Source organism: Centroberyx gerrardi, chromosome 24, assembly GCF_048128805.1.
Source record: "Centroberyx gerrardi isolate f3 chromosome 24, fCenGer3.hap1.cur.20231027, whole genome shotgun sequence".
Classification (NCBI taxonomy): Eukaryota; Metazoa; Chordata; class Actinopteri; order Beryciformes; family Berycidae; genus Centroberyx; species Centroberyx gerrardi.
Window position 1 is genome coordinate 17,381,857 of NC_136020.1, and position 25,467 is coordinate 17,407,323.

A 25,467-nucleotide genomic window follows, 5' to 3' on the forward strand; every position below is an offset into this window, starting at 1 on the left:
ACACAACCTGCTCCTCTACATCTATGTCTTATTCACACTCGGCGCCTCCATGATTCCCGTTAATAGAAAGTTCAGCCAGCTTATTTTCCCTGTCCAGCGGCCTGTTATCTAGAAGTGAGAAGAGCTGCCTGCAAATATGTTAAAATGACCTCCATGTCACTGCTGTGGTGAGATGGCCAGCAGTGTAAAGATCAGCTGGCAAAGAAGCCCATGTTGTTTAGCAGCAGCCACGGTGCAAGGCTGTGGAGCTGACATGAGTGCCACAGAAAACTACAGCGTCCAAACTCTCTGCACGGCTCTTCTCCTGTTCACAGCTCAAGTTCATTGGTGTGCTGAATTTTGCACATATGATGAACGGTGAATGGTGAATGAATGAAGTGTTGAGTGTCTGCCATTTACCCTGATATCCCTAACAAGTGCTGAGTATTTGGCATCGATTCCCCCTCTCATCTAATATGATCAACAAGAATATGTTGATGAGGAAGAAATGGAAAGTAAACAACATTCCTATATGCTCACTTAATATGCAACCTTTGACCCATATTTACATACAGTATATTTAACCTCAAGTGCCTAAACTCAAGAATACTAAGTCTGCTTCACCATTGTAAGATTAAGTAGCTTAAACTCTTATCATGCTTATCAGCACCAAAGGAAACATCTTGTGTGTTTGGAATGTGCAAACGGCCACATCTCACACTGACCAAGTGTCCTTGACAAAATAACTTTCTATCTTCTAGAGGAAGGTGGTCACCTCTTATTACGCCTCTTCTTAAAGTGCTAACACTGCAGTTATTATTGGTTTGTGCACTCCTGTTCAATGATCTTATACTTTTTGACCAATAGCTTTAGTATATGCTATCTGTATTAACATAATCATGAATATTAAACACTATAAAACTGTGTAACCATCCAAAATTTGAGTTCCTTGGCTCCCAACCTGCAGAATGAATAAACTGTCAGACTGCCACTCTCTCTCCTCCTGGGCTTTTCTTCGACAATGTGAAGTGCTTCTCGAGCCAGTCGTTACTCAGCCATTAGGACACAGGGGAAGAACCATTGTTACAGGCTATCAATGGGACAGGAAGACTTTGAACCGGCCTGGGATACACCCTGTCTTACAAAAGCCCAACTTCTCCAGAAGAGGAAAGGCCTTCGGTCTTTGAAACCGGCAAACTGATGGAAACAGCAGGCTTGTAAAATAAGCTTTTCCCAGCATCACGCTGCTGCTGTTTGTTGTACTTACAAAAGGATGGATACTTTGGAAAGCTTCACAGAGGGGAGGATGTGTGTGCGTGTGTGTGTGTGTGTGTGTGTTCTCTCGCTGTATACCATAGTAAGCAGTCCATGAACCTCTAAACTTTTCCGGTACTGGGTCGGACATGCATCCCACTGGACCTTACCCAACCAGAACAGTCACGTTTTGTTGTGTTTGTGTGTGTGTGTGTGCGTGTGTGTGTGTGTGTGTGAGGGGGTGCTGGTGGGGGGTGGGGGGTGCTGGTGGGGGGGGGGAGGCATTGTATTGACATGATCAACAAGTGCACAAGCGGCTAGGTTACTGATTACAGGTGATGTTATAGTGTGTCTGTGATAAGGCTTGGCTTCGAGCACAAAGTCCTGCTAGGCACAGCGAGCCTCCAGCCTCTCCGCCAAACCCCTGCCATCCCTCTCTGGGCCGCTGCTGCCTCTCAGGTAAATACTTTTCTATTTTTTCTCCCACTATTTCTAACTCTGCTCAAATTGTATTTCTAAGATGCACTGAAGGAATATATATAAAAAAATGTGGTGTTTTGCAGTGTTTGATTGTAGATATACAGTGCTTGAGGGAAATCAGAAAATTGACTAACACTTCATTTGGTAGCTTGTCTATCTTTATGTTTTTGTGATTTTTGTATGTGATTTTTTTGTTATGTTAAGGTATGAATTGTGATATGGCTTCTACTGTGCGGGGGTTAGCTTTTATGCTGCTTTTATTTTAAAGAATATATATGCCGATGACAGCAATCAATCACCAAATATATAATATATACAGTACATGAGGGATTTATAAATCATCAAAATCAACAAACAGTTCATTGGGTAACTTCTTTTTTAAAGAATATTTCTGCTGCTGTCTATTCCTTTTCAATTCAATCAATGTAAAGTTGCACTGTTACACACTGATTAATGACAAAGCATTCAATCTCAGTTATTTCATTAAAAACAGGATCTAGGAAACGTTTAAATCTTTTCTTTTTCTTTTTTTTCAGTTTGGCGGATTTTGAATAAAACCTATTTCCTGACTTGGATGAAGTGACAGTGAATCATCTTGGTGGCTTCCTGCAGGTCCTCCGGTGTATCTTTCTGCTTCCCCCGCGTCTGACGACCAACGCAGCAGCATCATGAGCGTAGAAACCAAACAGCCACGTGAGGGCTGCTGCTCCAAGCTCAAGGTCAGACACCACTTGATATAAGAATTATGGTCTATAGGTCAGTCCAGTCAATAATTATGACTCCCCCCCCCCCCAAGCCAAAAACCTGAGGAGTCAAAAGTCATTCTTGAATTGAGAGGTATTTCCCTGTTAAATGCTTTCTGGGGGGGGGGGGGGGAATGAAAAAACTATCAGTTGTTGAATGTCTGGGGAATTGCGTAAACTGACCTAAATCTTATTTGGTGAACTAGTGAACTAGCTACTGTAACTATATATATATATAGTGACATTTATTGATTCCACTTAGTCATTGTGGTGAAATATTACATGCTGTCTGATAACACCAGATTGATTGTCCATTATCAGAAAATTATCAGCTGTAGCTTTGATTATTGCTTTATTGCAGGGATACTAAACCATTTGATAAATTAAAAACGATTTCGTCTCCGTTTCTAAAATTATCATCCCCAGTCTTCCTCAGCAAAGTGTGAAACCTCGCTCTAGTTGTTGAAAGTAAGAACTTGTTGAACTCTGGGAGGGATTTTGATTTCATTAATCTGTGGAGTTGTTAACTATTATGTGAGTGGTTGCAGTCAGGTAAACTTATTCAGAGTATATTGACCCAGACCTTGATGTGAAGCCCTTCAATCTTTAACTATCTTTATGGCAAGGCTTTGGCCGCACACTAATATCCTACCATAACTGCACCAATAGAGAGAAGTCTGATGAAAGAGCAAACAAACGAACGCAATCCAAAGAGTTATGAGTCTATGTGTGTGTGGGTGGGTGCGTGCGTGCGTGCGTGCGTGCGTGCGTGCGTGCGTGTGTGTGTGTGTGTGTGTGCGTGTGTGTGTGTGTGTGCATGTGCGCGTGCCTGAAACAGATTCCAAGTGGTGTGAAAAAATATTTGAGGGGAAAGGGGAAAGCAAAGTTAAATGAATTGCTTTGTCATTCAACCTCCACAATCCCTGTGTTGACTTCTTCTTTACCTACATACTTTTGGCATAGTACCAAACATGTGGTGTGACTTTTGACAAAAGCCATTACTTAAAGTTCATTTAATATTTCTAAAATATAGATGATCCAATCTGTAACCAAGTAGTTCTCTCCCATCCTTTAAAAAGCATCATCCTTTGTTTTGCTTGGTGTTATCAGTCATTTTGTGTTTGAGATGTTCTCCCTTTGTTAAAATGATGAATATATCATATTTGAATTAAACTACTCAAGTGCTGTTGCTCATGCTGTCTGGTTTATGGACAGATAAGAAAGATTAGTTGTAATTTCATGGTTGAGAAATTTGAGTTAGCACATATATATCACGTCAAATATAGCACTTCTGAAGGATTTTATTGTGAAATTCTGCAGTCTGTCTCGTTTGGTCTTTGTATTGTAATTGTAAGATTTGTACAGTGATGCTAGCTTCACAGTAGAATTGCATTCATAAAGAGGTCTTTCTTAGTTTTTCTGAAGTCTGAGTCTTTGTAATACATCTTGTGTTTCCTTACATAAACATGTTGATTTTTTTAGGTACCGGATGGTGAAATTCTAAAGCTTGTTGAAGTCAGCGGGGCAAAAAACAAAATTTCTCTGATAAATCTAATCCTGTGTATTCCACACCGTGTCTCAACATTGTTTTAAGCCACTCTAGGCAATTTCACACATTGTTGTCCCCAAATGGCAGTGAGATGTAACTGTGAGAAATTTGAACTTACCCAGAAATCATGTAAGGTCAGTAAACGGCACACAGCTCGCTCCTGTTTACCGACCCGGCCGGTCTTTGATGCTTTATACCAGAGGAAAGCAAAGAAACGAGAGAGAAAAGATCTAACGTTGGGGAGTCCAGCTTTCTCTGGACTGAGCTGCTGTTAGGAGGCAGTTTGGATTTTGCTCTTCAGTTTTGATTCGTCACTTCCCATGGGCAGAGAAGTGTCCATACGCAACGCCAGGATTTCATTTCAGCAAAGAGAGCGAATCACACTCACGGAGGCTTGGAAGGGAAGCTCCACTGTGATTTAGGCTGATAAGACGGCCGTATTTTTACATAAAAATCTTCCCTAGAGTAGTTTAATAGAAGGACTTAAACATGTTTTCTCAAAGAAATGGTTTACAATCTCATTGACTTGCACTAGCCTCATTAACAAATGCTAACAAATGCTCACAACTCCTGTCCATATTATCTCAGAAATCTAAACAGTCGTATAAATGCTTTCTGGATTTTTTTTTTAATAAATGTTGTGATTTTTTGATCAAAATGGGTCTGGCTCAGGTTGACACTCAAAGACACTCGGTGAGACTATAATGACCCCACACTGTAGGGAAGTAGATCTGCTGTCAGGTTAAAAGTTATACTGGAATATGGTGTTTGTGCAGTAATGCATGATGGGTAGGGTCGTATACCTGATAATGTGAATAGGTAACACTTACACATCTAGATCTATAAAAAACTAATAGTAGTGCACACCGCTGACAGTAAATTCATACATTTTCATTTTCACATGCTGTAAATTCATATAGTTTCATATTTTCATTCATATTTGTTTTCCTCAATGTTCTAGTGGTTATAGTTATCGGTCATGTTATGTTTTATACCCTCCATTCGCTCTATATTCTTATTTATATCCTAGCCATTATGTCATTTTCTTTACTGCTGCAACACCCCAATTTTCCCACTGGGATTGTTAAAGTCTCTAATCTAATCTAATGTATGTTAATATAAATCCTATCAGTGTTTAGAGCAGGCGTGAAGTAGTTCTTGGACCAGAATTTGTGTTGGGTGCTGCGAACATAATTCAATGGAAAATCTATCATGGGTCCGCCTGATAACCTTAATGAAAAACACACTTCCATCCTCCACCCTTTCCTCTAACATGTGTTTAAGCGCTCACTCGAGGCATAATTACATCCTTTTGTCCTTTGTATTGGTAAAAGCCTCATTCGACAATCAACAAGCTTTCATTGTCTGACTGAAATGACTTCCTTTTACTTGGAAGTCTTTCAGCGGAGATTACTACAAAGGTAATCATCTTATGACAGCCTACAACCCTCGTGTTCCCCATTCAAAGTCACAGAAAGCCTTTTCAGAGAGAGTGAGCCCATCAATCCTTAACCAAATCAATCAAATCAAAACCCCCTACTTGTTTCGATACAGGATACCTTCATCCAGCAGCTTCTCTTGTGTGTTTTGCAGCTCTTCCTGGCCTCCCTGTCCTTCGTCTACTTTGCCAAAGCCTTTGGTGGCGCCTACATGAAGAGCTCCATCACCCAGATTGAGAGGCGCTTTGACATCCCCAGCTCCCTCATAGGGGTCATAGATGGCAGCTTCGAGATGGGTATGTCCAGGGTTGTCAGTGGTGAAGTTAGGTTTTGTTTTGTTTTGCAAATGCGACGTACACCCATTCCACCCAGGTTACAAATAGGTTACAATTTAGTATAAAGGGGTAAAATTTTGCATGAAGTGGTATTGAATTTAACCACAAGTGTTGCATGGCCAGGCTTTGTTCAAACTCACAGAACTTTATTTTAAATTCTGGTCAAGATCGCAAGGTTTCCAATGATACCAAATATGTCATGCTGAATTACAGGGAAATGTATAAAATGCTGTACAAAACATCTAGATTTTTTCCATTTGATGTAATGGTGCAGCCATGTAAAAAATGTCATCACTCAATATAAGCATGATATAGCTTCTGATTCAGATACAGAATATGAATGTGACATTGTCGTACAATATGGAAAACATTTTTTGTTCTAACTTTGAAGCTACTTAAGGGGAAATTTAAGGGGAAAATCAGATTTCAAAGGGGTTAATAGCTATATCAAGATATTTATTTTACAACATGGAAAACCTTGGAGCTATTGAGTAAATTAGCCATCAGTCATTCAGTTGTGTAATTTTTTATGTCGATAATTCAGTCACTCATTCTTCCACTCCTCCCCTTCCCAGGCAACCTGTTGGTGATAGCCTTTGTGAGCTACTTTGGTGCCAAGCTGCATCGTCCCCGGCTGATTGGTGCTGGCTGTCTGATCATGGCTATCGGTTCCTTCTGCACAGCGCTGCCTCACTTCTTCCAGGGACAGTCAGTCCAGTTTTCTTTATCTTCTTAATGTTCATCTTTACAAATACTGAGGCCTTCTTAAGGTGTATCCAACAGTAAAGATACCATGGATGTATTAATGTTAGTTATACAAACATGTCTGCTCTGGAGGCAGAAATAATCTCATTGGTTGAGTTAAACCTCAGTGGGCGGAGCCAAAGAACTACAGTTTTTATGGCTAAGTAACATTAGACTGAAGCCCAGTGAAAAAGACAAGAGGTAAGAGAGGAGGAATGAAGCCTAGCGCTCTTGCTACTAACTGAAAAAGTGCAATTTAGCCATACTAATTTATCTAGGTTAGCTAGATAGCATAGCTGATCTTCCAAGTCTAAACTAGCCATACTAGCCTGTAGCCATTAGCCTGCTGGCCTTCCAGTTGAATGAATGCCGTGGTCATGAATGAATGAAAAAAGAAGTCATTGCCATTTATGTTTTTATTCATATTTTTAGCTCCTTCTTTGTCATTCGAGTTTGCCAGGCTAACTTGCACAAGAACTGTGGTTCTTTGGCTCCGCCCATTGAGGTTTAACTCAACCAATGAGATTATTTCTGCCGCCAGAGAAATTTTTGTACAACTAAAACTCCAATCTCATACACATCATGGCTGTCATGTGAGCACCTTGTGACCTAGTTTGATGCATTCAAAACTGATGTCTGTATCCACTGTAAACAATAAGATCGTATGTTAACCCTCTAAAGACCACAACAACTGAGGATGCGATAATCGTCTAATAATTGTGTCTGTCTGTCAGGTATAAATATGAGACCAGCGTGTCTCACAGCACCGATCTCAACACCACTGAGAGCATCCTGCCCTGTCTGTCCAACCACAGCACTGCTGAAGATGAGCCGTTCTCACACGAGACCAAAGCAGGTAGTCAGACAGACACATTCACTGCAGACCTGGGATTTCTTGGGTGTGAGATGAATGACAAATCATCTTCAGAACCCAAGAATTCTCCATATTGAATCACTCTAAGTCCAGTTTTTTTCCCCACTCAGCTTGTGAAAAGGAGGCCGGCTCGTCCATGTGGGCCTACGTGTTCCTGGGGAACATGCTGCGCGGGATTGGAGAGACTCCCATCATGCCTCTGGGAGTGTCCTACCTAGACGACTACTCCAGAGAAGAGAACACTGCCTTGTATCTAGGTTAGTCACATTATCTCCTATCTGCTTTGGTTACGTTGACCTTTTACTTTTGTTGTCAGCCTTCTTATTTACGGTGTCTGGATGTTGCTGTTGCCTGGTTTAGTTTGTTGCTTGGCTTGTGTGCCTGTCCTGTACCTGATGGATGGACAGTGTTACGAATGTTATTGGCATCACTTTTGTTCTTAACACTAGGAAACCAAACCCCTTAATTTTATCCCTGAAATGTCCTTAATATCTCCATTACATAAACATTAATTATCCATTAAAAATTACATAGTTTAAAAAAAAAAAAAGTAATGTTAGTATCATGGGTTTATAAGGGATTTATTCATGAGTTAATTCACAGAAACTCTAGTAATTAAGGGATTTTTCATGCCATTTGTGCATGGTTTACAGGGTTATTATGTGGAAATTAATGGAAAAGTTCCTGGCTCCCTGAATCTTTCATTAAATTAGAAAGAACTGAGTCAAGATTAAGGGGATGTTTAAGGGATCTCCTCCATTAATAACTCCCTTAATACATTTTAAGGGGATTTTGCATGAATTAAGGGGTGAATTCATGAAAATGTAAGGTTATTTTAAGGGATTACTGGTTCATAGAGTAATGTGTAAAGTGTGATAGGCTTGTGTCTAAAACACACATTTGATGAATTTGATTTGACATGAATATTTATGAACACAAAATTTAATTGGAATCCTTAATTGTCAGTTCAGTGTACTTTAAAAAGGATTAAAGTTAATACTGACATGGTAACTATGGACTCTTTTCTGTAACTGGTTGTTCTATTTCATTGTTTCCACTGAAAGGATTGGTCTTTTCTAAGACAATGCTTTGCTTACTATCACTCCACGTACCTATTAGAGTACATATTCAAATTTCTCTCTCTCTCTCTCTCATCTGCTCGCCAGCCTGCATCCAGACAGTGGGAATCTTAGGGCCCATGTTTGGGTTCATGCTCGGGTCTTTCTGTGCCAAGATCTACGTGGACATTGGATCTGTGGATTTAGGTATCTGACCTCAATTTGAGTGCAAAAAATTTACAAAAAGAATGATTCATGTGGTGTTGCAACCGTGCAGAACTTTGCAGAATGTATTTTTTAGTAATGCCAGGTATGAGGAAACATCTTTCATCAAGCTAATTGCTGTATCCTAAACAAGACACTCTCTCCCCTCGCTTAAAGGGTAACTTCGGTATTTTTCAACCTGGACCCTATTTTCCCATCTTTTTGTGTCTAAGTGACTAAAGGGGACAACACTTTTTGAAATTGGTCCAGTATTGAGCGAGATCGCTTCAGCCGGCAGCCGCGAAACGGGCTGCAATGTAATCCGACGGGGCAAATGTGAACCGTCAATGTACGTCCACTAAAAGTGCTTGTTTTTGCCACTGACAGGCTCAGATTGTTATTATAAGTGTCTGACAACATTATGGAAAGGACCCTACAGAGAAATCAAACGTTTTTCTTTACCTTTCGCTTGATCCGGTCTGTGTGTAACCAAGTCTCAAGTCTCGCGAGAGTTGAGTTGTTGCAGGAAGTTACACACAGACCGGATCAAGCGAAAGGTAAAGAAAAACGTTTAATTTCTCTGTAGGGTCCTTTCCAGGTTGAAAAATACCGAAGTTACCCTTTAACATCAGTGAAGTGTCCTGACGCAAAGCCCTTAACTCTTCTTCCCTTTGAACCTACTTCCCAAGGTTGTGGTTAAAGAACTAGTTAAAAGTTAAAATTGTATGAGTAATTGTTCACGTAGTAGGACACAGTGTTACTTCTGTCTACCTGAAGGATGTTGACCATCCTTAACCAGGAGGATTGAAACATCCCAACTCCCTGCTAATGTGTAAGCCTTTGTACGTCTTAAAGGATAAGTTTGGTGATTTTGGACCTATAATTTGTCTCTTCCACACCTGTAATACTTGGACCCACAGAGAATATTGGCTCCTGAGTCAGCTGTCGGTTGAAACAGCGAGCTCCTGTTGCTAGGCGTCTTGCTGCTAACAATGAGTCCAAATGGGGTTTGTCAAAATATCTCCAAAAAAGCCATTTGTAGGCTCCACAGGGGAGTTGAGAGTAAAACTGACACCATTACGCACACTTTCACTAATCAGGAAATCAGAAACTATTTTTATCTGCCGCAGCACAGACTGCTGTGGGGTGAAAGTGCGCTACTGGCGGCGTGATCTAGTTTTCCGGACGGTCAGGTCAGATTGTATAACAGTAGATTTTGGTAGAAGATTATCCACTGAGTGGCAATGGTGCAGTGCTGCTGCTCTCCAGGCCATGGATAGAAACCCCATTTGGACTCATTGCTAGCAGCAAGAAGCCTCATTATATATAGGTCCAAAATTGCCGAACTTATCCTTGAACGACTACAGCAAGCACAGAGTAGTTTAGCAATATGGATTCATTTTTGTGCCATGAGCCCAGTGAGAATATTAATTCTGGTTACATGGCACTATCGTGAATAGTTGGAAATGTGTTGAAATAGACAGATGCAGGAAAACACACGCAAACAAACAGGACAAACACAATACATCTGTCTGTATGAGAACAACAAAACTGTAATATCTGTTGATGCCTCAATAATAAGAGACTGCACTCTAATTGAAATATTTCTTGCAGTTAAGTTTTTAATCCACTATTGCTCACTAAGTATACCTGATTTATTTTTGTTAGCAGTGCCAGGGTTTCAGAAGACTCATATTTTCCTCCAGACTTTGGGTGCAAAATAAAGCATTAACTAAATAGTTTTGCTCTAAAAATAATATACATTTAAAAAATTGGACCTACTCTACAAAATGATGCACAAAATAAAAACAAATTATGTTACTTTTAAAGGGATGGTAGGGAACGTAACGTTAACACTTTAACAGACTGGATCCTCATCGGTTTAGAGATGTTGAATGATGAACTTAAGCTAATGTTTTTACCAAATTGGATGTATAGCATTTCGGAATAGAAGTTTTTAAATACAACCGATCAGTCATTCCCTCATCCGTCTCCCTCTCCCAGACAGTGTGACCATCAACTATAAGGACTCTCGCTGGGTGGGGGCCTGGTGGCTGGGCTTCATAGTAACCGGCGTTGTGATGTTGCTGTCTGGGATCCCGTTCTGGTTCCTGCCCAAGTCTCTGCCCAAGCAGGGCCAGGAGCAGAGTAAAAACACAGAGCTCTCCACCGTGGCAGAGCAGGAGAACTTCCTACCGGACGACAACCAGGACCATGAGGAGAAGGAGAAGCCCGTCACGTTTTCTGAGCTGGCTAAAGGTACCGTGTTGCATTTTCTGTTTTGAGTCAATCCAAAATGCTATAAAAGGTCTTAAATTGGCTAATAACTGATAATAATTCATAGTAGGGCTGGGCGATAATTCAATATTATCATTTATCATCTTTCAGTGGAATCATATTGCGATGATTTGGTGATTTTGGGATATCGTGACGCCCAATTCTGCTGTCTAAACTGATGATAACGAGCACATTTTATTCCAAAAATGAGGTATGAAACATTTTAAGGAATATTATTTGAAAATTTCAGTTTTGTTTGACCTCACACCTAACATGATATATCATTATATATCGGGAAAAAAATCCTTATGATTATCGTGATATTGCCCAGCCCTAATTCATAGTGACTTGTTAGCCAGTGATTATTTTGGTAGGATGGGTGATTTCATTCTGGCATGAAACTCTTCAAATGATATAGGTATTTAAAGATGGCGGCCTGTCAGTCCATCCTACAGTGCAAAGTACACCCAAAGTTTGCAATAGTCTCTGAGTTAACAAGAGAGGATGTTGACTCATGGAAACACTGAATTAAAGGACGGGTCGTCTCGTTAAACCAGACAATGGACAGTTTTGTGCACTTTGTTTGGTAACATAGTCTGCTCCAAAAGCAGATTAATGGCAGATGTTTTGGCTTTGTGCTCTCGCTTCAAATAATAGAGTGACTATCAGGTGAGAAAAACAGCGGGTGTGCTAGTTCAAGTGTAATTCATCCATACTGGAAGCATATCTGCCATACAGCAGCTTTTGTTGTTGTTCCCAATTCAGGATGCCAAAAAATATTTGGAAAGAACAAACTCTTCAAAAACGTTTCCAATGCAATGACTTGCAGACGAATGCAGCCATTACTAAACAGTAGCTCTGACAACTGTGTCATTTGATAAAGACATAAAAAAAAAAAAGTACAGAGTTAAAACATCAAGAAATCTGTCACTGTGCAAATAGCTTTTGGGAGTTAATTCATTCAATCATTAACAGGCCACACAACCAAGACCCCAGACCAGTGACCCTGCTTTTAGACAACAAGCAATCAGGGCAAAAGTTGAACAACATACCACTCTAGGATAAAGAGACATGTTGGAACAGTTATTTAAGCTATGGCCCAGTCACTATTCAGCCTATATAAATTTCACATTTGTTGTTATGATTTCAATATGTGCCAGCAATGTGAGTCCTAATTGAACGATAATTGTAAAACATCATACCAGAGTAATGTTTTTGATTCACTTCTATAAATTGTCTGGATCTATTTGAATGTGTGGCTATTTGAGGAGATTCCTTTCAAAATGCTGTATCCATTCTTCCAAAAGCTTACTAGTAGAATTTTTAGATAACATGATAAGATTAAACTTTATTGATCCCTGTGGGGAAATTAGGTAGTTGCAGAACCTAAACAAGGACCAACAGCGTAGCAAATAGATGTTCAATTTATTCAGTATAGGTAAATATAAATAGATACGGTATGTAAGCATAGATAAATATAGGTATGCATAAACATATTTGCTATGTACATGTGCACAAATATCGGTATGTATAAACACAATGTTGTAAAATATGACATATTTCAAAATGAGGATTTCAAAACTACAGTGATTTAATTCTCAATTATGTTGCTATTTTGTAGACAAATGCCTTGAGATAATGAATTATGTTAGTAGTATAATAGGTTGTAATAGGTGTAATAGGTTTTTGCATTCATACCAGCAATCATTGTGTAAGAGTGTTAGAAAATGTTAATTTTGAAAAGGTGGCTATCGTCTTTATGAGTAAAACTCTCCATCTGCTGCTGGACTCTTTCTCATTGTGCTTTTATTCTGTCGTTCCCCAGATTTCCTTCCATCTCTGAAGAGGCTTTTCAGCAACAGCGTCTTCCCGGTGATCATCCTCACCTCCCTGGTGGCTGTCAACGCCTTCATCGGCATGATCACCTTCAAGCCCAAGTTCATGGAGCAAATCTACGGCCAGTCGTCCTCCAAGGCCATTCTCCTCATAGGTGCAGAACGCTAACAGATCCGCTCTCACTCTGCTTTCACTGCTCTTTGTGTCCCAAGCCGGCCGAAACAATGATGTTATTGACAGGAAGGGTGATTGTGAGAGATAAAGTCGACTTAGTACTGCAGGTGCTCCTCGTTGTTGTTGTTGTGTGTGTGTGTGTGTGTGTGTGTGTGGTGTGTGTGTATGTGTGTGTAGGTGTGTGTGTGTGTGTGTGTTCATGCCAATGATTACCTAGAAAACTTGAAAACACATGACTCACTCGTCTATACAAGCTTCATGTGAGTTTGTAAATGTCCCAGAATTACAGACTTTTCTTTAACAAAAAATATGTATCTATCTATCTATCTATCTATCTATCTATCTATCTATCTATCTGTCTGTCTGTCTGTCTATCTATCTATGTATCTGTCTATCTGTATGTCTATCTATCTATCTATCTATCTGTCTGTCTGTCTGTCTGTCTATCTATCTATCTATCTATCTATCTATCTGTCTTCCAGGTATCATGACCCTGCCTGCAGTAGCGTTGGGCGTCATCACAGGAGGTTTTGTGCTGAAGCATTTCAAGCTGGGTGTCATCGGGGCGGCCCGGGTGGCGATGGCCGCCTCCTACAGCTCCTTCTGCCTGCTCCTCGTTCAGTACTTCCTCCACTGCGACAACGGGGAGGTGGCCGGCCTCACCGTCTCCTACCAGGGGTGAGTGGCACGCACACCAAATGTTTTTGACTCCGTCGTGTATCAAAAACGCTTTCCATGCAAATTCACCTGCGTCTTGCTGCCTCCATCCAGCTGCAGCGTGGTTGGTTGTTGTCCAGCTCATTTGCTACTAACAAAACAAACGTCAGTGTAGTAACTTTATTGAGTAATGGGGATGGGCATTCACATTTACTCTCATTACTGGAATTGTGTAGCTTACTGTAAGTCTGTTTTGGCTGAAGTATTGTACTTTTCTAAGTACATTTTAAATCGCATATGAAGTACAGAGTAGAAATTTTGTAGGCTGTTTGCATTGCATCATAATCGTAATGGTGTGATGTCAACCAAATTGAAATTTTCAAATAATATCCCTTAAAATGTGTTTGTTGCCATCAATTTAGACAGCAGAATTGTGTATTACGATATTCCAAAATCACCATATCATCACAATATGATTCAACTGAAAGACGATAAACGATAATATTGAATTATCGCCCAACCCTATTATGAATTATTCGTCATTAAATTGCATTTTGTATCATTTCCATGCAAATTCACCTGCATCTTGCTTGACCAATATTCCCTTCTTGCATCTTTGTGTGTGTGTGTGTGTGTGTGTGTGTGCGCACCAGGGCTCCTCAGGTGTCCTACCTGCCAGAGACGATGCTGTCCCAGTGCAACATGGGCTGCTCCTGCTCGCTGAAGCACTGGGACCCGGTCTGCGCCTACAACGGCATGACGTACGCCTCGCCCTGCCTGGCCGGCTGCCAGACCTCCACCGGCTCCGGCAAGAAGATGGTGAGGCAGAAACCTGCGGACGCTCATATAGATAGATGGACTTGTGCATGAGAGGGGCAGGCAGGCAGACACACACTTAAACACACACAGAGAAAAACAGGCAAACAGATGAAACAGAAGTTCTTCCCACAGGTAACTTTTTACTGAAACTCAGTGGAACTTCAAAGGAAAAATCTAGACTAAAACACTTTAACACTGTTAAAAACAATTGGCGATATAGTGCACCTTGTGTATTTTTCTTATTCCCATGGATAACTGGTCCAAACGTAGAAGATGTGACGTCATGCTGAGATATTTCCAGCGCAGATACAATGGAGTTTGATAGCAGAAAACTGTTCAGCGATCTAAAACATAGAAAAACAAAAGTAAACATCAGGTTTTGGTGTCAGTCCCTTAGAGTCAAAGAGCGAGGGCTTCTTTCTAGACTCACCATTTTGCACCGACGTTCAACAATCATACAGGGAGAAATCCATTAGAAGAGGCAGAGAGACCAATTTCTCCACTGACAGCAGCCTCAATAGACCAGAATGCAATGCAGCCACAAGACATGTTGCGTTTCGAGCAAGGGGCGCGGCTGCTATCATAGCTATATTTATATGCCCATACACCCACCTATGGTTGAAAGCAAGTTCACGCCCCTTCTCTGGGTTTTTTGAAAGGCATTCTGGGAAATGTAGGAAGTAGAAGTAGATGAGACAGGTTGAGGGAAAGTGGGTACAACAAAAAAGTAAATTACAACACAATAACTCCTGGAATACACAAAGTATCTGAGGACGGATTTTTCCTTTAATAAGATAACTATCAATCACAGCAACTGTGAGAAGACGCCACACACAGAGGATCTCCTCATCAGAGACTTTTGTCCTGTGGATAAATTTCTCTGATTTAAGTCTCTTCACCTCGCTTTCACCTTCTTTATTAACCCATACATCAGGCTGTTTCCATAGGGACAACATGAAACACTCAAGCTCAAACTCAATTCAACACTCCTGCAAACTGTCGCCTTCAGACAAAGAAACAACTGCCTGTGTGTGTTTTTTCTTGCAACAGGCCATGTACAAGTAGTTGTAAAGTCACTCTAAATAATCTGGAGTGTAGATGTCTAAAAGTATACAACCACTACCATTTTAAACTATGCAAAACCCTAAAACAATTTCATTAGTTTGTTTTAGAGGCTTTTCCACCATGCAATTATGGGGGAAACACTGAATATGTGTAATGTTTTGGTATGAAAGTGGTCAAATAAAAAAAAAAGATTGGCTATCAGCAGCTTTGTAATAGAAAAATATCGGTATTGGCCTTCATAAACCCATATGAGTCAAACCCTAGTGGATATGTAGCATTTTAGAAACTCTTTATCTCTAACCCACAAGTCGAAGGTGAAGCTCACGTCTCTTTCCTCTGGTTCTTCAGGAGTTCCATAACTGCACATGCATCGGGGAGATGATGACTCCAGGCATGAACATGTCCACCGTGCTCGGCCAGTGCCCCAGGAAGAGCAACTGCGACTACATTTTCAAAATCTACATGGGTGTGTCGGTGCTGGGGGCCTTCATCTCCGCCTGCGGGGGCACGCCGGGGTACATCGTACTGCTCAGGTCAGACTACTGCTTTTTGGTGTCTGGGGTGATTTTATGGCATCAAAAGTTATTAAAAGGTGTCAGCAAGTGTCAAAATGGTGGGTTTGTGCAGTGGCAACTCAAATGTTCATCCTGTTTATGGGTATTTACACTGAGAAGATTCCTTTCTATCAAGGCAAAGGGCGTCTACTTTAAAGAATCTAAAATATAAGATAGTTTTGATTTGTTTAGCGCTTTTTTTGGTCGCTGCGTAACTCCATTTGTGTTATTTCATAGTTTTGATGTCTTTACTGTTATTCTAAAATGTGAAAAATAGTAAAGAAACATGTCAAACTTTTGACTGGTAGTGTAGAAAAACAGATGCTGAGTTCATAAGTTGAAAAGAAAATCAGAAAAATCAGAAGCCACCAAGCTGCTGTACTTTCTCATCCGCCCCTCTAGATTTTTCTATTTTGTGCATGATTTCGGACTGTCAACCTTCAATCATATTATGTCTTATTAATTTTTCAAGCTAAAGTGATAACATATTATTACACTGTGCGTCTAATATGAAGATGTTTCTGTGTGATGTTCCAGGTCGATACACCCGGACCTGAAGTCGCTGGCTTTGGGTATGCAGACACTGATAGTTAGAACTCTGGGTGAGTATGGAAAAGGCCAGATTACTCCAAATATCTGTAATATGTTTGAAAATATATCACAATGTAAGCTACACAAGTTGATATACTGCACGAGCTTAACCATTTTGTGTGTGTGTGTGTGTGTGTGTGTGTGTGTGTTTTCAGGTGGGATCCCTCCTCCTATATATTTCGGAGCACTGATTGACCTGACATGCTTGAAGTGGGGTACCAAGCGGTGTGGAGGGCGCGGAGCGTGCAGACTCTATGACTCCAACCAATTTAGGTAGAGTACAAACAAACTGTTCTTTATTATCATGTGACTAGAATATCCTAATATTCCTCCACAGGCAGACATGTTTTAAACATTTAAAGAGGATATCTATGAATATTGTGATTCTAAAAGTTACATTTATAGACATTGTGTAATTGAGGAGCTTTTTGTGCAGTCGTACTTTTTTGAGGATTTTATTTATTTACATTTTAAATCACATCCAGAGTAAAAATGTGGTATGCTCTCTATATACATATATGTATATACAGTATATATACTGTATGTGCTACTTCCATCTGATAACATGAATAGAGTACAATGCACATTTGCAAGTCTGGATGCATTTCTGTACAGCCTATATGTTACCTCCACCTGTAATTTTTGATAATGTGAACAGCTAATGCAGGCTTCCACATCTGTTTCTACCCTGTAAATCTCTGAAGCGAAGATACTTTACTTCTATTTAATCATCTGCTGTCGTCTTCTCAATATGTTCCGATGTTGTAATTGCTTATTGTGTTATCTTATTTCTTCTATTTTTATCTATATCCTTCTCTCTGCTGCAACAACGACCCAATTTCCCTAAAGGGACGATTAAAGTTTCACCCAATCTAATCTATTCTGATGTAATCTAATTACAGGATGACATTCCTGGGGCTGGTGTACGTACTCTACTTCCTAACCAACCTTCTGTGGGGAGTCCTCTACTGCCGAATAGTCAAGAGGCAGAAGAAGATATCGCTGAGGAACCAGGCCAAAGAAAACGCCCTGGAGGGGAACGGAGTGACCAACGGACACACCAGTATCAACATTGTCATAAACAAAGACGATTTGGACAGGGAGAGCAGCATTTAAGCTGTTTTCAGGTGTGCAACAGCATCCAAGTTCTCAATACAGGTGAAAGGTAAATACAGTAGCTTTTCCATCACACAGATAACACGCTGCATCCATACCGGGCCAAATTTGGTTAGGGTCCAGTGTCAGCACCCATTGTTTTTCCATTGGAATAAGCAGTTGTGTAGCTCCTTTTCACACTACTATTGCGATCTGCACTACAAAAAACAGTAACTACATCTTTTTCGTTTTAGAGGTCAAAGATCCTGTCTAGGGTTTAGGTTTAATATCAACACAAATTGTACCCATAAATGCTATTAAATGATATGCAATCCACTTCTGTACCAGCAATACTATTATCAGGGCAAGACGTCAACTTTGAAGTCATTTTATCAGTTTCACTAGTCATGTAGTTAATGCTTTTTGCCTCTTTGCCACTGACATTTACATTTCAGCATGTTTTGAGCACACCCATATCAAAACAGTCAACAAATCAGAATCCACTATGATGTGTTGACTGTTTTGATTTGGGTATGCGTGTCCTGCGTCAGTGTGGGCACAGTGCTTCTGCAGAAACACAGTTCACATTTGAGAAAAATACATCAGAGTATGATATCAGACCAGGAAATGAGAAGTAAATACTTAGAATATGAGGAGGACAGTGTTAGTCAGCTGTGCTTGAAAACCTCAACTAAAGCTCAACTGTCAGCTCAGCTATTTACACCCATGTCAAATCGCCTTATCTTAACAGTTCTGATTTAGACACAGATTCAATTTTGCCACAGACAAGGGTGCACACACATGTATATATTTAAATGGGTTTAAATATTTGAATTAGTTCAGGATGGCATAGTAACATGAAGCGCTGTATTTTTACAATTTACAATGTTTTCTGCCATGTTTTCCTCTGTCTCTATGAAGAGGGCTCGCGCTGCAGATCAAGTTCAAGTTCATTTATTTATATAACCCTTCATCACAAGCATGTCTCAAAGGACTTTACAGTTCGTAGTTTTGTTTTTGGATGTACAGAAACGCAGGACGGTTCATTCGCACCGTCTGAGGCTCTTAACCTTTATTCTGGCACTGCGCCCCAGTATGCGCCCAGGAAGACACGCACACACACACACACACACACACACAGGCCGCCTCCCCCCCACACACACACACACTATCTATCTCCCCCTCTGCAGAGTTTAACTGGATATCTCTCCTGCCTGAAGTTGCACACATTCCTTGTTACATAATTTCATTTTACACAAACCCGACAAGTCATGAACTTTCATATTATGAACCTTTGACTCGCCCAATGTTTGCCCAGAAAAGCTTCACTTTTGGTTGGACAGTGGACTAAAAGTGAGTGGAGCTCAAAGTTAAACTTGATTGTACTTTTTTACTCCGTTATACACTGTTTGTACTCATTGATTAAATGTATCATCAGTGAATACATATATATAATTACTGTTAATAGTGAGGATGTATATACTGAGTCGAGTCAGGCATGTTTGCATTGTGTCTATATATTTTGTTGTATCATCATTTATGCCTTTTTTTTTTTTATAATTCTGATACTGATTATCCTTTACTCTATGCTGCTAGCATTAAAGAAGTTGATAACTTTTCATTGTAAGTTTTTTTTAAAGTAATTTTCCACATTGTTTCTCAATAATTCTCTTTTTTAACATGTTGCCATTATGGCTGTTTGAAAGAGCAGTTCATACTATGACCAGCCAGCTGTGCTGTTTAAACAACAAAAGTCTTTAATCCTGTTTAGTTTCATAACTTTATAACTTATTTTGGTGCCCATGTGTGTCTTACAGGTGGAATTCAAGCATGCACTATAGCTTTTTAATTATTGTTATTAAGGTTTAGTATATTTCCCCACACAAATGATAAAAGCTGAGAGAAATATTGAAAAACTGTGCAGGTAAAACAAAGAAACCCCAAGCATTTATATAAATATCTCACCCCTAAAATGAAAACAAATGAGTAAAGAAAAACTATTGTTGACACACGCACGTCCCTGTACTCCTCCAAATGACTTTGTAATTCGCCTGGACAAGATAAACTTAGGAATTCACAAATTCACCTTGACTTTCAGGGCTTCCGTAGTTTCGTTTAGTTTTTTTGTTTGTTTGTTGAATCTTTTCCCAGTGCGCAGCCGAGGGCATCACGAGCCAAATTCTGGTCAGGCAGGCAGTCAGTCAGTCATTCAGTCAGTCAGTCAGTCAGTCAGTCAGTCATTCAGTCAGTCAGTCATTCAGTCAGTCAGTCAGTCAGTCAGTCAGTCATTCAGTCAGGCAGTCAGTCAGTCAGTCAGTCATTCAGTCAGTCAGTCATTCAGTCAGTCAGTCAGTCATTCAGTCAGTCAGTCATTCAGTCAGTCAGTCAGTCAGTCATTCAGTCAGTCAGTCAGTCATTCAGTCAGTCAGTCATTCAGTCAGTCAGTCATTCAGTCAGTCAGTCAGTCAGTCAGTAATTCAGTCAGTCATTCAGTCAGTCAGTCAGTCAGTCATTCAGTCAGTCAGTCAGTCAGTCAGTCAGTCATTCAGTCAGTCAGTCAGTCAGTCATTCAGTCAGTCAGTCAGTCAGTCAGTCAGTCAGTCATTCAGTCAGTCAGTCAGTCAGTCAGTCAGTCAGTCAGTCAGTCATTCAGTCAGTCAGTCAGTCAGTCAGTCAGTCATTCAGTCAGTCAGTCAGTCATTCAGTCAGTCAGTCAGTCAGTCAGTCAGTCATTCAGTCAGTCAGTCAGTCAGTCAGTCAGTCATTCAGTCAGTCAGTCAGTCAGTCATTCAGTCAGTCAGTCATTCAGTCAGTCATTTAGTCAGTCATTCAGTCAGTCAGTCAGTCAGTCATTCAGTCAGTCAGTCAGTCATTCAGTCAGTCATTCAGTCAGTCAGTCAGTCATTCAGTCAGTCAGTCAGTCAGTCATTCAGTCAGTCATTCAGTCAGTCAGTCATTCAGTCAGTCAGTCAGTCATTCAGTCAGTCAGTCAGGCAGTCAGTCAGTCAGTCAGTCAGTCAGTCATTCAGTCAGTCATTCAGTCAGTCAGTCAGTCAGTCAGTCATTCAGTCAGTCAGTCAGTCATTCAGTCAGTCAGTCAGTCAGTCAGTCAGTCAGGCAGGCAGTCAGTCAGTCAGTCAGTCAGTCAGTCATTCAGTCAGGTAACGCTCTGTCGCTTCGTGAGATGGCCTCTAGAGGGCGTCTTTGACTAAGAGATGGCTTATGAGCCTATATGGGCTAAATGCCACTACGCTGCAACTAAATAGTGTTGTATTGGAGTGCTCAGTGCTGATTGACTGATCCTCATTGGAGTGCTTAATCCTGTTAAGTTCACACAGTTCGGTTATTAAGGAGAGAACCACATTCTGCGGTTATTATGCGGTTGTTCCTACCACATCTGCGGCCTTGGCCCGGCCCAAATGTTGCAGTTAAAAGTATCAATTTACAGCCATCGCGAGATCGGAGGAGTGGAGTGACTCTGTTACGTCTGGTCTGGTCATTTTACTCCGCTCTGCTCCAGTGTGGACCTACATATGCAAATTCACTCTCATTCATAAATTCGGTTGTCACTATTTATTAGTTTGCACCGAGCCCCACTCTCTTCCGTTAATTTACATTCATCCACATCTTCCCTTGCCCTATAAACTTTATGGTTAGGTAACGGTTGTGGTATTTAAGTGACGTGGAATTATTTAACCAATAACCGTGTGTTAATGCTTCAGTGCATTGAACAGGATCTGTGCTTGTTTTCTTTCTTCACCTGAGCCCCAACGTTTACATTAGTTTGGATCACCCTGTAATACTGTGTCATGAATTTGTTAGTATTACAGTATGTATTACACAACTAGCAGCATGTTATTCAGAAGGTAAGTCAACAGTTTAACAAAGTGACAACTGCATTGGGAAACTTCATGTCAGCACTTGACTGATAGTCTTCTAGAGAAAGATGCCCTGAAATTCATATCACATGACGTAAACATTTTTGGAAAAGCTCTAATCTGCACTAGATAAGGTAGATGGGTCTAAGACGGTTAGAGTCAGACACCGTTTTTTCATCCCATAACACTTCTAACCAACGCTTACCCTTTTAACAGGTAACTATGGATTATGTATCACTTAATATCATTAATTAGTTTAGATTAGGCTTAAAGAAAACTCATCTTTGTTTGTGTTGTAGTTAGGCATCAGGGTCACAATGTTTAAACTTCAAAATGAATGTTTTTTATGAATGTGTTTAATGATAGATCCTAATCATGTCATTATGAGTGTGGATGCTCACTGTATACGTGATACACTTTGTTAAAGCATACCGTATATGCTCAATTTTCACATTCTAATCATAATGTGAAATTAGGCATTATAATACATTATGGACCTGGTGTTTGTTTAATGATATTGCTATTAGATATACAGCTAGCCTAGAAAGTGTTCAACTCTTAGAGCTGATTTAGGACATTTTATTTTACTCACCATGCACTCACACTGTGCTTATGACCTGATGTTGCCTTATACCACCTTGTGAGCAACATTTCAAGTGTTTTGATTTGCTCTAATCCGATGATGTATCGTACATACCTGTTGTCATGTGAAAACCTTTTCACATGACAACAGGTATATGTGAAAACATGAAAATCACCAAAACTGGAGTTATATAACTCCAGTTTTGGTGATTTCCATGTTTTAACTTCACTTGAAGGATTACATGGTTCTCTTTCAAAACCCTTTAGATAAACTCAACTTTGCATGGTGGTCAAGCTAAAAACAAAGCTGTGTTTCTTAGTTCCTGAAAAGTTGACATATTGGAGATTATGATCATGATTATGAGCAATTATCATCTTAGACATATGGAGTTCATGTTTCATTTACTGTAATAATTCACCCGGGGACATGCTACTAAAAGCTGCTCCTCATCCCAAACCAGAGGCCAAAGGCTATGGCTATTACTGAAAGGTTTCCACTGAAAGACAGACATCCACAATGGACTCTGTGCTTTAAAGTTATAGGTTATTGGTACAGTAATCGGGCTGATTGTGTTAAGAGCTAGCATGTTTTCACATAGGAAGGAATACCTCACACTCAAAGCTCCATTTGCGTTTTTTATTCACCAATGTTTCAGTCAGCAATCTGTTTTGATCATGTCTTCATCAGGATATTTGCACTGATATTAAACAGGCGTGGTTCATTATCAGGAGTCATAAAAGTTAGTCAGGCAATAATAACAATGTCGAAATGAAATATTACAAGTGACAGAGTATGTAATACATGAAGATATACAAATTAAAAATACAAGATAACTTATAAATATGTACACTGTATACATAGAAGACTAAATTGCTGTTGTATATCAATACAGTTTCCATAACAGACATTGAGAATAGCGTTACTTTCCTTCCTTCCTATCCAAAGCTCACTATTTCCTTGGCAGCGATTACAGGAATTTAAGAGATGAGATTTAATTCATTGTGTCACTGTTTTTTTGGAGGGTCAGTGACCTTTGCCAAATTTGAACTGGCTTACTACACGCACACACCCCTCCCCCTGCCAACTGATACCAGATCAGCCAATGCAATCATCATTTCTCTCACCACAGGCAAACTTCCTCACCCCTCCCTCTCTATTTTTCTGAGTAAATTTGGAAACCAAAAAACTTATTACCTAACTGGCTGTCACATAAGGCCTAGAGGTAATTAGGGTTCAGAACAACTTCTCCTTTGCTTTGTGATTGGACCAAAAGTAACTGTTAATCGTACAGTTGCTTTATATAACATGTAAATAATACTGCGTTGTTGTAACATTGTTTATGCCTTTTTGTTGAGGATTCAGATAAGGATTATGCTTTACAGGTAGTGCTGGTCAGATAGAAGGAGGTGGTAACTTTTCCATGTAATTCTAGTTGGAACTCATTTTTTCTCCTCCCTATTTTTCGCCCATAATAATATTTTTCCTCGTGGTCTTTTGGGTTAATGAGCCAGCCAGAAAGTGCAGTGTCGAGTTTCACCACCAGGCTGTGCTCTATACAACAAAAGTATCCATTGCCAGGTACTTCATTGCTACTGCAGGTGTTGCATTGCTCTTATATACACAAACCAAAGCCAGTCAGCGCTACAAAATTTGTACTGTAGAATGAAAAATAAATGTAAATATGCCCAGTCTGCACACCACGTTAGTAAAAACAACACAAGTGCATAGAATCATGTTTCTCAAAATGTAAGAAGTTTACTGCAGAGTGCTTTTACTTCGTTTTAAACTCAAAATGAGCAAGTATACTTTTATTTTACGTTTGTTGCAAAAGGTACACCTGAGAACAGCATACTTAAAGCTATACTTGTACTTTTAGACTTGTTGAATACTATGCATTTGCCACAAGGTACTGAGAAAAGTACATACTTAGGCTTACAGTACAGTAAGTTGTTGTGACTTAAGTATTCTTAAAGTAGTAAGTCTTGGGTTCAAGCTGTGGCCATTACTGAGTTTACATGTTCTCCTCACCTTCTGGCATGATAGTATTTGTGTGAGTCAACTTCAAGTATACGAAAGGTATACAGATATTAACTTAAAAGGACTAGTTCAGTCCCATCAACTATACTTAGAAGTATGCTTTTATAAACAAAAAATGGGCCAATTTAGTCCTAATGTCTAACAAAAAAGTATACTTACAAGTACACGTACAGTTCCCTAAAGTTAGTATTTTTCATACTTAAGTAAACTTAAAGTATACTACTGTTTTGTAAGAGGAAGCCTACTGATGTAGTGACAACCTGCATTCCTGGCTTATTAATCTACTTGAAACTTGACGCAGTGACAAAAGATATGTGAAATGCTCTCAGCCAATTATGATTTTTCATAAAGGGAAAAACAGGCAGCGGTGAACTCTTTCCTCTCTGTTGCTGTGCAGGAATGTGAAGGCTCTTAAATCTTAATCCCTGGAACTTGTGAGGGGGCAAAGCTGCTTGTGTGACTCGCTGCCCGGCTGCCCGAACCCCACGCTGGTCACCGCACTAACAGAGCATTCCCATCATACAACACAGTTTACACAGAGGAAGACCGTTTCACCGTACGGTCCTCGAGGCCCTCGTCGCGCTGAAACGAAAATCTCAGATCTATTTTATTGGGTGAAAAATAATCTGATTTCAGCAGCAGTGAGGCCTCAGTGTTTCCCATTTAACATCTCCGCTCTTAAAAAGTCATCTAGTCTATTATTGAGTCCTAAAATCGTAATTTTCTTAAAACAGGTGAATTAATCAACCAATGGCGTTAGATAATTTCACTTGTTTCCAATGCGAAACCAACTTTTGTACAATTTTTGTAGAAATTGTGTAGAAGTGCTATTTTCTTGATAGTAGTGCAGTGATTTTGCCTTATTCTGACTTGTTTCAAGATAATGACACAAATTTCTAGAAAATCCCTGAAACAAGTGAAAGTGCATTGGAAGCAAGCAGAGCTGTCTCACTCTATTAGAAGAATTTTTCTCTTGTTTTAAGAAAAATAAGATTTGAAGGCTGAATATGAATGAAGATGGACGTTTTTTGTGTGACAGCTATATTGCGTATTCAGTAGATGCATGAAAGGCAGTTTTGATTTTCATGACATTGACTAGTTCCTTTCTGCAGAGAGGCAATCTGTTGCTCCTTGGGCCAAAACTACAATTATGGTTTTATATACTTTGAATTTAGCATTGTATTTACTTTCAGCTTAGTAAAAACAGGCATATGATGTTTTACCTATAGCCTCAAAACATCC

The 25,467-nt window shown here is 39.9% G+C and overlaps 1 protein-coding gene across 1 annotated transcript; it reads left to right on the forward strand.

Moving 5' to 3' along the window:
* The first annotated feature begins 2,381 nt into the window (after positions 1 to 2,381).
* Positions 2,382 to 17,748, forward strand: slco1d1 (solute carrier organic anion transporter family, member 1D1). The gene is made up of 14 exons (XM_071895996.2): positions 2,382 to 2,432; positions 5,599 to 5,740; positions 6,355 to 6,487; positions 7,258 to 7,379; positions 7,508 to 7,654; positions 8,564 to 8,662; positions 10,664 to 10,918; positions 12,762 to 12,926; positions 13,429 to 13,624; positions 14,257 to 14,422; positions 15,836 to 16,020; positions 16,579 to 16,643; positions 16,788 to 16,905; positions 17,535 to 17,748. The coding sequence occupies exons 1-14, from the start codon at positions 2,382 to 2,384 to the stop codon at positions 17,746 to 17,748; spliced, it is 2,058 nt and encodes a 685-aa protein (XP_071752097.2).
* The last annotated feature ends 7,719 nt before the right edge of the window (positions 17,749 to 25,467 follow it).